The sequence below is a fragment of the Accipiter gentilis genome, chromosome 14 (assembly GCF_929443795.1).
Source record: "Accipiter gentilis chromosome 14, bAccGen1.1, whole genome shotgun sequence".
Lineage (NCBI taxonomy): Eukaryota > Metazoa > Chordata > Aves > Accipitriformes > Accipitridae > Astur > Astur gentilis.
Window position 1 is genome coordinate 19,393,476 of NC_064893.1, and position 14,832 is coordinate 19,408,307.

The 14,832-nt window shown below is 48.4% G+C and overlaps 1 protein-coding gene across 2 annotated transcripts in view; it reads right to left on the reverse strand.

Annotated features, from left to right (window-relative positions):
* Nucleotides 1-13,255, reverse strand: part of ACSS2 (acyl-CoA synthetase short chain family member 2) — a 34,476-nt gene extending 21,221 nt beyond the window's left edge. For both annotated transcript variants that reach the window (XM_049816388.1, XM_049816387.1), the window contains exons 1-2: nucleotides 13,084-13,255; nucleotides 12,598-12,793 (exon numbers count right to left, since the gene is read on the reverse strand). In XM_049816388.1, the coding sequence (XP_049672345.1) occupies nucleotides 12,598-12,793; nucleotides 13,084-13,207 (320 nt within the window). In that variant the 5' untranslated portion in view covers nucleotides 13,208-13,255. The remainder of the gene's footprint in view (nucleotides 1-12,597; nucleotides 12,794-13,083) is intronic.
* Between the last annotated feature and the right edge of the window lie 1,577 nt (nucleotides 13,256-14,832).

Below are 14,832 nucleotides of genomic sequence, written 5' to 3' on the forward strand. Positions count from 1 at the left end.
CAGGTTTCATACCCCAACTACTAGAGAGGCGATGGCAGCACACAGAGCAGTATTGTTTAATGCAGGAAAAAGGCTCTGCATTTTAGCTACTGGAAAGCACCTTTAAGAAAACATGGATTCCCAGTTTGAAAAAGGTGTTGAAAGAGGGAGAGGACCCCTTCCCAGATGATGCAACATCATGGAAAGAATTTGTGCAGTGGGGAACTGTGCAAAGCCTCCAGTACAGTAGAGATGGGGACTGTGGGAATGTCTGCCCTAAAACATCTCTGGTACTATCTACACTAAAACAAGCTCAGACCCCAAAATCCGCCCTAAGCCTGGGACCAAGTTGGTGCCTGAGAGGCAATGGGATGGAGACATCAAGTTCTCCAGCTCCTGCTCCACCAGCAGCCTGTCCCCAGAGCACTGTACGAGGCAAAGGCAGGAGCTTTCCTCTACCACAGGCTCCTGCACAGTGGCACCTCCTCACGTGCAAGGTCACTGGGGGCAGCTGGAAGGGGCTCATGGCTTCCCAATCCACCCTGTGTCCAGAATTAGAGCAGCCGAAATGCCAGGCAGAGCTTGGCTGGGCCAAGCTCCTGCCATCTGGGGAATGGGCTCACGTGCACGCCGCATGGGCAGCGAGAGCCCTGGTCCTTTCTGACACTTGTACTAGCATGCATGGGCTGTGTGCTCAGCTACCGCCGCTATCAGCTGCTCACAAACCTCCTGCTGCCATTTGGCCCTGGCTGTTCTCAGGAGACTCAGGAAACCTGCAGCTTGAAGACGGGTCTGCCTGGAGAGGGCTTGGTAGTTTGGAAACAACAGCCACCAAAACTGAAAAAAAATATAATTTCTCCCTCTATCCCCAGCCTTGCTTATCCCATCTGACACAGGAATGGCACGCAAGTAGAGAAAGCCCTTTAAAATCTGTCCTTGAGAAAAAAGATTACATTGAAATGTGAAATTTGGAGAGACCAACTGTGCAAGGTAATCAGAAAAAGACACCGTTTCATTGGAAAAAAATGCTTGTATTTGCAAGGATTGTTCAATATGGAAATGCTCCTAGACAGACTGCCCAAAGAGAAGGGTCTCCAGCAGGGTCTGCACCGCTGACTCCAGGAGGGAGCCGGGGAAGCTGAAATGGGTTTGCAGAAAACCTTCACAAGAACATTTCATAATAACAGGACAGACTGCCCAGTCCTGCCCATGCTTAACGTCACCTATCTCCCACCAGAGTAACGCATGGCAGCAAATACCTAAAGGAGTTCTGGGAAGGCTGAGAGGTTTTTTGAGTAAAAGGTTTACCAGAAAGTTCAGCTCTAGGGTCCCTGCAATCATGCTTGAATCCCATTGCATGACAAGGATCAAGAAAGAAAAAGTTGTGTAATGATGGAGCGTAGCCTGGGAGGGGCTGGTGAAAAGGTTTTCCCAGTATGTTCAGAAATATTTGGCAGCACTGAGAGAACACTGTTGAGTAAACCTGGCAATAGAAATCTCAGGGAAAAGAAAAATCTTACCAATTTAACAGCATCACCTTCTAAAACCATACAGTTAACCCTGAGACCCGCATTAAAACCACCCTATGATTTTCCCCTCCAGTGCCCCCCCATACACATAGGTAGTAGGGCCTAACAAAGCTCCACTGTCAAATCCATCTCTGAGCCACACCAACTCAACTAAAAGTTGATCATGTACCTAGGATGAAGAGGTTCCTATCGCTGTAAAGAAACCCAAACCAGGTGGGCAAACAGCGCTGTGCCGTGCCAAAGCAGAAGCCCTGTGCTCTGTGGCGCATGATGTGCTGTGTTCATGTGCTAGTTTTGGCTGGGGTCGGGTTCATTTTCTTCATGACAGCTAGTATGGGGCTATGGTTTGGATTTGTGCTGGAAACAGTGTTGATAACACAGGAATGTTTGGGTTACTGCTGAGCAGTGCTTACACAGAGCCAAGGCCTTTTGTGCCTCTCACCCCACCCCACCAGTGAGGAGGCTGGGGGGGCACAAGAAGTTGGGAAGGGACACAGCCGGGACAGCTGACCCCAGCTGACCCAAGGGATCAGGCATTCCAGACCACAGGATGTCATGCTCAGCATATAAAGCTGGGGGAAGAAGGAGGAAGGGGGGACATTTGGAGTGATGGCATTTGTCTTCCCAAGTAACTGTTAAGCACGATGGAGCCCTGCTTTCCCGGAGATGGCTGCCCATGGGAAGTAGTGAATGAATTCCTTGTTTTGCTTTGCTTGCATGCACAGCTTTCACTTTCCCTATTAAACTGTCTTTATCTCAACCCACAAGTTTTCTCACTTTACTCTTCCGATTCTCTCCCCCATCCCACTGGAGGGAGTGAGCGAGCAGCTGTGTGGGGCTGAGCTGCTGGCTGGGGTTAAACCACGACAGTCCAGACCCCAATGCCCTTTCTCTCCAGCCCAACAGACTCAAATGCAGGCATTACCATACCTGTATTTTACAAAACAGTTAGAGTGTATTTCTAAAAGGACACTGGGCCACCATCTCTATGCTCTATGATACGATCAGGGAATCAGTCTTCTAATCACCTTTAAAAATAGCCATATGGAAATGCACCCAACACCCTGCATAGCTGCTAGTGTCCCATAGGAAAAACCACATCAATCTTTCTGTCCTTCCTTCTCATTAAATATATTCTCAGCTACTCTATTTGCAGCCTTTTAGAACCTGAACAAGTACCAGAGGCATCTAAAGAAATAAAATTTATCTTGTGCAGTCCAACCACTGTTCACTTCACCATACCCTGGAGCAATGCCTGCAGCACAGTGCCCAGATGGAGGTGGACACTGCTTCAAGATAACTCATTTATTTATTGACCCTCCAGAATTCCCTCCAATTTTCCCACTCACCTGCCAGGCTACACCCTAAAACCTACTTCAAGCCCCTTTCTCTATGCTGTGGGGTGCTCAGACACCTCTAAAGTAACCAACACCTCCCAGTTTACGCTGCTGCTGGTTCATAAGCCAAGGTAAGCGAGTGAGTAAACTCAATATGATGGGGTTTGTACAGCCTGTGTTCACACCTGAGAGCCCAAACACTCAAGGGTAACAGTTTTAGAGAAGACAGGATCGACAGCAGTCAGCAAGCCCCTCTTCAAGGGAAATCTACTATTACTTTGCCACATTTGGCAAAATACGGCAGTATACAAGTAATACAGAACACATGTAAATACCCTGGTGATAGTGTCAGCAGCCATTCTGCACTGATGGGTATCTGCTCAGTGACAAGGAAATTCTGCTCCTGTGTGGCTTCCCATTTTTCCTACTTGTTTCATATTGAGTAACCAGCAAGTTAGGAGGATGTGCATTAACTCTAATTATGTTCTTACTTTCTTAAGTATTTTACAGTGCAGGAAAACAGCCAATGAAGAAAAATGATAGCTTTTTACCTATTTTATTTGGAGGAAAGTTTAAGATGTTTAAACAAAATAATTTTAAAGTTTATTTTAAACAAAATGATTATGTAGTGTTGCAACAGAGCTCATACGCAAGACTTATGCAGTAGGTCACTGAGTTTGACAGACCTCAGCCAGCACTTCTAACCCAGCAAGCCAAATCCACAGAATGCTGTAGAAGAACACGAGATTTTGACACGAGAGGAAACATTTTAGATGTTTACCTAAGTAATATTTTCAGAGGAGCACGGACTATTTTTACCAGTCCAATGGGAGGAAAGCTTATTTCAGCACAACACAGCTGATTCCTTGTTTAAACAATTTGCAGCCAGGCCACGAAACATACCCTGGATGAAGCTTCTGTAGGTAAAATAGTCAACAAGCCACCTGCAGCTGGGAACTGCCCCATTTTGGGAAAAACTGCATCTCTCAGTGGAGCATAGTGTCAAATTTTCAAGACCTTCTAGAAACACTGAAAGTCAGGCAAGGTGCTTTCAACAGAGGCTCAAACAATATCCATCAAGGCCATGATGAAATTAAACTTTTAATCAGATTTTTGGTGGACATTTCAACTTCATGCCTCAGAAGCCTTGACAGGTGATGGCCAGATGTCACCTGCTGGACTGTCAGCTCGTTCTATACATCAAACATCTCTTAGAAGATGGTCAGTGGCAACAGGAATGTAAAACATGCTTCACTATCAGGTACCCAGGTGTGAGAAAGTAACCAGGAAGGCCATCAATTTCCTTGAGGAATTCCCCTGAAGAAGGGAGGTGACGTGTGAAAATTATGGGCTTTGAATTTACAGAGAACTACCAGGGCTCGCAATTTCACATCTTACCACATTTCAACATTTACAACAAGTGATGTGCAGAAACATAAACAGAGAACTGAAACCCTGCTCCAACCACAAATAACAGCTCTGATGCAGGGCTGAGCACAGGAGGAAAATGCAAGCTCATTGTGTTGGTGAGAGTCAAGAGGTCTTGTCAAAGCACTGGCAATCAATACTACAGCTTGGGGCACAGAAAGCCCACCAGGCACAACAAATGCAACTACCCATAGGAAAAATGCCATGCTTGAAACAAGCACCCACTTGCATGTCTTCTGGCAAAGCCTGATCACTTTGTCCCCTGTAAACACTACTACTCAGAGCAAATCTCATCCACATCGAGCCTGAGTCCTTGTCCACTTCTGCTCCGTTCACACCAGGGTGCCAGGGGAGAACACACAAGGCACACAGCTAAAATAAAATAATCAGGTTTTCTAGTCCAATGAGCAAACTGAAGGCTCTGATCTTCCATGTCCTGAATCCATACAGGGGCTCACCATCCTTCTGTCCATGAACTCCATTTACCCACCCCAAGTTTCAACTCTTCTGCCAAGATCCACAATATAGCATTGTTGCATAACTGTGGTGCCCCTCCCTACAGTAAGCAAACTACTCTTAAAACATATCAAGGTGCCTGTAATATCTGCCAGCGTTACAAGTTTCACAGATGTTTGAAAATCCGGGACCTGTTGTCTGTGCACGCATGCCCCTCGCTACTCCCCCAGGTAGTTATTGTGCAACCACACACCCAGAATCATGCAGAAAGGTGGCTTTGGACAGGGTATAAGCCAACATTTTAAGATAGAGGTGTAAGAAGCAATTAGTGAAAAATTATTAAATCTCTTATGCTGAATCAAGAGAGCCAGACCTTTGTCAAAGCAATGAGCAGCATGAGGAAAAAATACTAAATAAGAACATAAAAGGTACCACAGGTCTCTTTTACACAGCAGTACTGCCCTTCAGCACTGGGATGTTCACAGCAGCTCAGCCAAGAGCCCTTTAGATTGAAACAAAATACCATGCTGGGTCAGAACCAGGGTTCGGTCTTCTGTCTCCAGGAGCAGCAGCAGGAGATGCTGTTTATGGAGGGCACATGAGCCTGGCCACCATCAGCAGTTCAGCTGCAACACTGATCCTTGAGCGACCTGCTGCTGGTCCTGAAAATTGACCATTAAAAGCAAAGGGTAAGGTTAAACCAGCTCCATAGAAAGACCTTTTTTCCATTCATGGTTAAATTACTTTCCTGAACAACCTTTGTGGGAAACCTCACAAAGGCGGTCTGAAAACAGCCGGATCGGTGTGCTCAGTGCCACCTGCCTTGCACTCCAGCAGGTCTGCCAGCAGGACTTCACTTCACAGCAGCTCCATCACCTTTCCCAGCAGACTGCACTGGTCCATGCACACAGTGACCCAATTCCACTGTATCACTAGGGATGCAAGTCAGATTTATTGGTTTCCAGGACCCCCTTTCTATTGCCCTCTCTAGAGAGACAGAGGCGGGCAACCTTCCAGTCCTTGGTACAGCAGCCCTTTGCAATAATACAGCATACCCTGGCCAGCAGCTCCGCAATTTCACATTCAAGTTCGTGCAGTCCTCTGGCGTGCATGCCATCTAATCCTGGGCACTTACTGACATCCAACTTGTTTATCTGGTCAAATACTTCCTCAATATTCCTTGTATTTATATAGACAGATGCTGTATCCCTGCCAGCAGCAGCTCCCGCAAGTTTCAGAGCAAAAGGCTGGGAGCAAACAGCTTCAACAAAACCCAAATGAAAGCTGCTCCCCTGATTTGAGGCTGCTGCTGCTGTGTGTTCCCAAGCAAGAAAGCTTAGACGACCCCTTTCCTCACTGCTCAGCCACGGAGCAACCACACAAGTGCTGCCCGAGTGCCTTCTTTCTTTACAGACTTGATTTAATAGAGGAGAAAAGTACCATTCTGCCTACAGGAGCAAGATTACAGGTTAGTTGAGCTCAGTAAAAGCTACTTCCAGTGAAATCTTCAATAATGCTGAACACCCTCCCATGGAGGCACAAGTTCAGGGGTGCTTCTGAATGGACAAAACCACAGGAGACCACAGGCACTGTGTAGCCAAGTGGTCACCAACCTTTAATACTTGTCTCCTTCCTTCACCGCACTGCAGAGCAGAACAGCACAAGGCTAAAAGCACTTCCTGGCTGCCCGCTCCTGCTCTGCCCTGCATCCTATGACAGAAAAGGCTCTGCAGAGCAGGAACGGGACTTGAGATCTCCAAAACATCAAACTAACCATCCTTCCCAGCATCTCCCTGCTAACCAGCATGTGTACCTGACAGGGATGAGTCAAGCTCTGCTTTCCAGCCAGCCCTCAGAAAGGAAAAACAATTTCAAGTGACTCCGTGCCTGCCAGCTGAGTAACATGGCACTCAAAAACCCTGACTCACAGCATCCAGGAAAGCACACCCCCCACACTGGAAGCCCACAGGATAGTACCTGCCTAAGGAAGGTAGGTATTTTGCTGCTTTCACATATTTAGTTCATTCCTGTGGCACAATCACTCACCTGGTAGCTATCTTGGAGATTTCCACTAGTAATAAAGAGGATATAGGATGCAGCACACAAGTACAAGCCATTAACAGAAACACTTGGGACAGAAGAACCTGGAGATAAGACAGGAGAAAACTGGCAGATGCCGGGTCTTAGCACACACATATGTAGCCTTTGGAAACAAGCTTAAGACCATGATCCCTGTGTTTTCCAGCCCCTCAGGCCAAACCAACAATCTCCAAGCCCTTAAGCAGGAATCACCATGCTGCTCTGGGGCAGCACCATCTTTGTATCTCATCTGCAACCAAAGCCACAGTAGGACAATCAGAGTGATCATATGAAATCAGTTAATTTTGAGTCCAGCACAGCTTTGCTCTAAACAGCCCACAGCTGAAGATGGAGAGTCAATCCATCAATGGAGAAAAGCCAGGGAGCTACACCTGAGGACAAGCTACAAGTCCCTCCTGTCCCAGTTTGCACTTACTTACAAGCATCCGAACACAGCGGCTGTTTCCACTACTACCACAGCACTAACCATACTGGTTGGTGACTGTCCCAGAACTGGGAGATGAAGAATTCCACCAAAGAAATCAGGAAAGCACATGACCTGGGTGTGTCTGAGCTACAACAGCTACTTCTTTTACTCCTTATTCTAATACTAGGTTTCTATTGATGCTCCCACCATTCCCAGTCTTGCACTACCCACGCAGCTCAGAGTCAGAAAGGGGCCCACAAAGTAGAGGTGTTCTCATTTGGAGGTGTGAGAAACATCGCTCTAAAGCATTCAAGCAGATGCAGCCTGTTTTGTAAACCCCCTCCCTGGCTGGAAGATTTCACAAAACCCACCAGAAGACAGTTACACTTTCTGTGATGGAAAGCTACAACTATCATTGCCCTTGAAGGAGGGTACAAGATCTCTGGCTTAATAAAATACAAGTACAGTCAATGTATTTTATTACCTACTTTAGATGCACCTAGTCTGCCCAATTTTCAGAAGCATTGTACTGCCCAGCAACGCTTCCAAAATAATTAGTATCTGCCAAGACCACCAATCTATCACTCCACTCTCAGCACACGCAATGGGGAGATGACATGGATGGCTGAGGATGCACCCCAGAAAGCCTCCCTGATTTTCAGGGCTGAGTGGGGCCACCCCTTTTCCCATGGAGAATCCCTATCAGGGAAAGGAGCTGTGCTGACCCTGGGTAGTGCTGCAAGCATAAACCAAACATATGGGAACTTTTCTGTAATGCTTCTCACTGCTGTAGAGCTTACTCAGATTCCCCTATGGAAGTAATGCCTCCACAGTAGGAATGGGGGAAGAACAGCATTGGGTATGGCTATTTGGTAGCACCTGCAATATAGCTTTGACTGCTCTCAGCAGCCTGCAGGCACACACCTGCAAATGTGTATCAGTAAAAGCAACCTTCCCAGTAGTGAATTTTTGTTCTTTAAACAAACTGTGTGATTTAGGGACATTATTTCACTGCCAGAACAGTGCTGAAAGAGGGTGCATCACTGGAAGTATGACAAGTCATCCAGGAAGTTACCAAAGAAATGAAGAGTCAGTTTGGCACAGGACACTAAAAAGTCCTGAAGCCAGTGGGAGTGGCAGAGCCAAGTGCATCGTGTAGAAGCTGGCTACAGTTAACCACTTCTGAAAGTCTGGCTGTTAACAGCCAGCATCCTCAGTCACAGCATCTGTGCATATGACAGCAGTGGAAGACTGATACCTGCAAAGATATCTAAAGAGAAAAACAAAACACAGTGCTGGTCTGGATTATGGAGACCAAGCACTTCATGCTCAGCAGTTTAAGGCAAGATTATTTCTGCAAAAAGAAGAGGTCCAGACCTTTACAGCAGAAATGCAACTGAAACACAGCTTCATCTGGCTTCAGTTTTGACTCTGGGATGGCACATCCCAGAATGAAGCACTCCATGGTGAGGAACAGCCACCAGATCAAGGTGCAGCAGCAGTTCACAGGGGCCCCAGGAACCAGCAGCTATAGTCTTGTCCCATTAGGCCCCAGCAGCACATTTAGACCAAACCAGGGTCTGACAATCTGTATGCTCTCTGGAAGGCTGCTGTCCAAAAACTATTTCCAGTTTCCTAATAAAAACCTCCAGAAGTGCTCTGGACCATTTTGTGTTGTTTTCAGGGGTTGGTTTGTTTGTTTTTTAAACATGCTCTACAGTTGTTGGGATTTTTTCCTTTATTGGAAGAAATCTCACAGCTACAAGCCACTAAATCCTTTATTACATTTAAAAAAATAACAACCAACCTTCTCCATTTTATCTTTGCATGTCATGTTTGTTCTAGGCCCAGAATGGGAACCATAGGCAGTTACTCCTTTGTTTAAACAAAGCTCCAGTAAGCTCTGGCAGCCTTTTCTATCTTTGTTTCACCTCTCTAGATGTGTTATTTCATATACAAGCATAAGAAAGCAGAAAATTGATACGCTCTCCCAAAGATGACAGAAGCCAGCAGCACCCTGCTAAGCCCATGCACCTAGGCTACAGGGAGGCTAAAAATAATGTGCAAAGCACTACCTCCTGCCCCTGGCCCCTGATCCCACCAGGCACCACCAGTGCTGCAGCTGGAGTGACTGATTTGAGAAACAAAGGCAAGAACTTAGTGCTTCAGCTACGCATAGGTTACATAGAGAATAGGCTTCCAAGTATCTTTGCACCCCGTGGTCTAATTGGAGAGAGTTTTGTTATAGGTGATGTTCTTTTTGAATTCCCACCTGGTTACATTTTTACCTCCACAAGCTGCCCAGGCTGATGTTTATGAGATTATTAACAGGCACTTCAGCACAGAACTAAGGTTTTGTTTTGTTTGTCCATGTGATGCAGGTATGCCCACAGCATGGTGAAGGCACACTATGCTCCTGCTCTAATTAACACTACCCACCACAAAGTCCTCAGCACAGCTTCAGGTCCCCTGCAAATGCCCTCAAGTGTCCAAGCTAGTTTGCCCAGTGCATTTTGCCTGGCATGCAAAAGCCATCATAGGTATCTACATGCACAGTAACCGGTGTTATTGACTTCAGCCTTTCCATGCAATTATGAAAGATTTAACTTCTGAGAGCAGCACTTTATCAGAAACATTTCCTGGAGCTTCTGTTCCTTTTTAGGCCACATCAGCAATACCAGAGAAAGAGGAATCAAAAGTGGCAGAAACAGAAATACTTGTAACGTTCAAAAGCAGCAGGAGATATCATAGTGAAACAGGCAACAGGGTAAACGCGTTTCCTACCAACTCAGGATGGTCATTTTGAACTACATAGTCCTAACAGCACCAAGAGGATGATACCACAATAGTAAATGTCAACTATGTACAAGTTCTGCAGCATGAAGCAATCCCACATACTGCCCTTTGCGCTGAAAGAGCAATTCCATGTGGCTTGGGATTAGACCTTCTGAGTGGAGCCAATTTGGGCAGTCCTAGACTGCTGGTGGTGCAGGAACCTTCAGGGCAGCTTGACCATAACAGATCCAGATAAACCACCCACTCCTTCCAGTCCATGCAAAACTTGAGACAGCCACAGTCAGCAGCGCACAGCAGCTCTGAGTTTTGTCAGGACACATCTCTTCTCAGAGACACTCAGCAATGCCTCGAAACATTAACTTTTTCCCTAACTTCTCTTCTGTGAAAGCAAAGACCATGGTCTTGTATCTTTTCAAAGCTCTCACAGAGCTGACAGTCACCAATACCTTGGTACCTTTTCCCATCTAGCAGGTTACAGACTTTCTTAGAAGCAAGCAAGCAAGCGGCCAAGGTATTTAAAAAAAAAATTCAAGTTTTTCCCAGGAATCCTCTTTGGCTTTCAGAGGGTCTCATTTCTTTTTTGACCTTTCATGGAGTGTGACAAGTCTCAAGTGTTTTTGGAAAGCAGGCTCATTCAATAGTGTTAAACACAAAACGTGAAAGGACAAGATGACAGCAATTACATTTTGTTATTGAAGAAAAGCATGTGTCCAGAGAGGCATGCACATGCTCCTAGAAGAGTAATTTTACAAGTCTCAACCCTTAGCCCCACTTCCTCAAGACCTCAGTGCCACAAGTTTGCAGGTCAGCACCACACATGTGTTCAGTGTGCCTCTTCCATCCCTCCCACCACCATTCCTAGCTGACAGCTCCAGACACCCCAGTACCAGGTTACTTGTGACAGAGCCACACTAGGAGAGTTTATCCCCAAATAGTCAGGGAAAACTGACTACTAAGGAGGAAGAGAGACCTTATTTTTCAGCACTGTGAGCACCATGACTGACAGACACCCACCATTTTAATATCCACTCCAAATTTTGCTTAGCATCACAAATACCCCCACAAAGGCTGCCAGAATAACTAACAAGAAAAATCTTCAAAACCAAATAAAAGCTGTAGGCTGCTGCCTAGCTGTCACCCAAAGATTTATGTGCAAGAAGAACAACGCACCCACTTCCTCCATAAACCCCAGCATAGCTGCCAGCACTGGCCTGCCAAATGGCTTCATTTGCTGGCACACCTTCACCTGAATGAGTTTACAAAGGAGTTTTCATTCAGGACCTGCAACCATTTTACATCTGAGTAAGTTAGAGAATGTATTTGACTAGCAAGAAAGTAAATACTTTCCATCATTTCACCTGTGTCTTATCAATATGACTATTTACTAGGCAGTAAGTGTAATTCTTTTACTAGAACAGTAGCTCTATGGATAGAAACTCTAGTATGAACCTAATTTTACAGTCACAGCCAGAACTACACTGGTATAAACATGTTCTTTTTTGTAGCAGGATAGCCCCTAGTCACCTTTATGCCAGCTGACTGGGGGGGAGCCTTCAGCTGCACAAAATCACTTAGAGCAGCACAGCTGTTCATCATTGGAGGATCTGGTATTTTTATTGCATTGACAGTAAGACTTCTCCAGCTGCTCCACTGAAGGGACTCACCATAACCCAACAAGTTACTGCATCCCTAACAAGTAGTACATTTAATTGTGCTTCTGCACTGCCACATACAGTCATACCAATGCAACATAAATGCATGCTAGTTCAAGGGAAACAGCAAAATACATGGGTGGGCAAGGCACTGTTCTCAGTCTGGGGACTCAGCTCTGGTGCAGCTGAGCTAGTTTAGTAGGAGAGCATTAATTCTGGATCTTGGACATCACCAGTGAAACCTATTTTGCATCAATATGAAAATTTCAAGTTTCACATGGCTTTTAACACTAGTAACTACTCTGGTGAAAAGAAAAAAAAACAAAACACAAACATACTTCAGATAGGGCTGGAAGTTAACTTTTCTTCCCAAAGATAGCTTAGAGAAGCCAGCCTTTTTGAAAGCATCAGTGTTACACATACTCAAGTGCAAGGAATCAATATATAAGCTCAGGTTTTAGAGGAACCTTTCTGCCACAGGATTGGAAACTTGCCAGACCCACAAAACACAAATACAGGAAATGTGGGTTTCATTAGCTTTTTGCTGTTGGATGCTAGCTGTTCCTCATCCCATGGCTCTACCCACATCTACCTACTTTGCTAGACAATTGTGGCACCTGCCTCATACTATCTAACTGCTCTTAGCAGGTACAACTGCAAAGGCAGCACTGGGAGTCAGGACCTCCCCACGGCTATGCTAGGCTGCTTCAGTGCATCCTAGGACAGGCAGAGAAGCTTCACTGCACGGCTCTTCTCAAACACACAGAAAGCAAACACCTGCTGTACCTACGTAAAGATTAAAGCCTCTCAGGTTTTACCACATTTTAATTCACCTTGGTAAAAATCGGCACTGTTTGTACACTTTAGCATGCTATTTACACACTTTCGACACCATAATAAAACCAGAAATTTACCAGTAAAAAGCAATTTTGTCCCCAAGTTTCTTCTCATTGACATTTCTGTCCAAGAGGTTGTAGCAGATGTTGGTGGTCGCCCCTTTCATCCACTCGATGAAGATCTTCCCCTTCGTCACATCGAAGTTGTACTTCAGAAAGGGCCCCGTGTGCTGACTCTTCCAGTAAAACTCCTTAGCAATGTCACCCCAAAATTCTGCGAAGGCAACGGCCAGAGCTCGTCACCCAGAAACAGGCAGGATAAGGAAGACAACCCTTCAAGGGGCAAGCCCCCACACTCCCGCACCCCCCGCGTGGGGGGGTCGCTGCGGCCCCAACGCCCCCGCAGCCCGGCACCCCCAGCCCCGCTCCCCCCCACACGCCCCGCGAGCAGCCCCCGCAGGAACCGGCGACGCCTTGCGGGGACCGCTCCCCCACCGGCCGGCCTCCCGCGCCCCGCCGCGGCCCTCCCCCGGCCTGGGGGGAGCTCCCGCCGGCGGCGCTCACCGTGCGGCTCCTCCACGGAGCGCTGGTAGAGGCGCTCGTAGTGGGGCAGCGAGGGGACGTGCGCCGCCGGCAGCAGCTCGGGCCGCGGCCGGTACAGCCGGGCCTGCTCCTCGGGCAGCACCATGGCGGGGCGCCGGCGGCTCTGGGCGTGCGAGCGGCCGCCGAGCCCGCTTCAAAGCGGCGCGGAGCCGGGGGCGGGGACGGCGGAGGCGGCGGCCCGCCCTCACGGCGGGCGCTGGGGGCGGGGGCGGCAGCGCCGCCCCGGAGCGCCAGAGGCGGCCGGCCCGCCCGCCGCGGCGGGGCCTGCGGAGGCCGGCGGGCCGCCCCGGGGCCGGAGGAGGCCCGGGTAGGCAGGGGCTCGCCGGCACCCGGCAGCGGGGCGGCGGGCGGTGTGTTCCTGTCAGCGGTGCGGTCCTGTCAGCCATGTCACCCTGTCAGCCATGACACCCCCCCCCCCCCCCGCCCCGTCAGCCATGTTTCCTCCCACCCGCCATGTGCCTCTTGTCAGCCGTGTCCCGTCTGTCACTGGTGTCTCCTCCTGCAGGCTGTGTCCCCTCTGTCACTGGTGTCTCCTCCCGCCAGCCAAGCTGCCTCCATTAGTGGTGTCTCCCCCTGCCAGTGGTGTCGCTGTGTCAGCCACGTCCCGCTGTCAGCCATGTCCCCTCCATCAGTGGCGCCCCCTGTCAGCCCACGTCCCCCCCCTCATCAGCCAAGCTCCCCCATGCCAGCAGTGTTCCCCCATTAACAGTGTTGCCCCATCAGCCATGTCTCCCTGGTCAGCAGTGTCCCCTGTAAGCCATGCCCCCTCAGGGCCTGTCCCTGCCACTTTGCCAGGCGCAGGGGAACAGCCCAGGGCGCCATCGATGAGACACTCCTTCACGAGCCCGGAAAAAAGCCCAGAGGCCATGGCCACGCCCGGTGCCCAGCCCCCTGCAGAAAACAACCTTCATTTCCATCCACGACGCTCCAACTTCCCCGCCACTGACTGGCTGGTTGAGTACAGTGAGCCACATCAGTTCACTGAGCACCTTTGCCCCTGCAAAAGAATGTACAGATCTTGTGTAGTTAGTGAGAAATTAAACAATTTTTTCACCATGAAGGCAGTCAAGTGCTGGAACAGGGGGCTAGCGAGGTGGTAGAGTCTCAGCCCTTGGAAACAGTCAAAACTCAACCAGACAAGCCCCTGAGCAACCAGCCCTGTGGGAGGAGGTTGGACCTGGGGTCTCCCAAGGGACCAACATGATTCCGTGAGTCTCTGGCCTTAGAGGCAGGAGCTGCCTATGGCGGTACCTCCTGCAGCAGACCCACAGTCAGCTCTGTCCTCAACATTTCCCGTGCTGAGCTGGGCTGCCCTGATGGCATTGCCTAGGTAGGCTGCTGAAACCTTGAATGCCTCTTCTGCACTGGGGAATATCACCCCTTTAAGCAAAGCTCTCCTGTGCCCAGGGAGCCTTAGACAATTTTTGTGGTGGTTTGGGCTAAGGACGAGGAGCACTCAAAAGATAAAAGGCCATAACCTTGAATTTGGCACAGGACTCCTCATGCTGGAGAGCAGTGGTCAGGTGTCAGTGAGCAGGTACAGCCCACTCCGGGATCCTTGGTGTTTTCCATGGTTCAGTGCACTCCCTGGGAGCATTGCTCTGCTGTACACTGCAAGAGATGCAAACCTGTGGACTGGTGAGCATCATCTGCCACTCCATGCGATGTTCTCGTGAGCAAAGAGGCCAGAAACAGTTCTACAGATAAAAG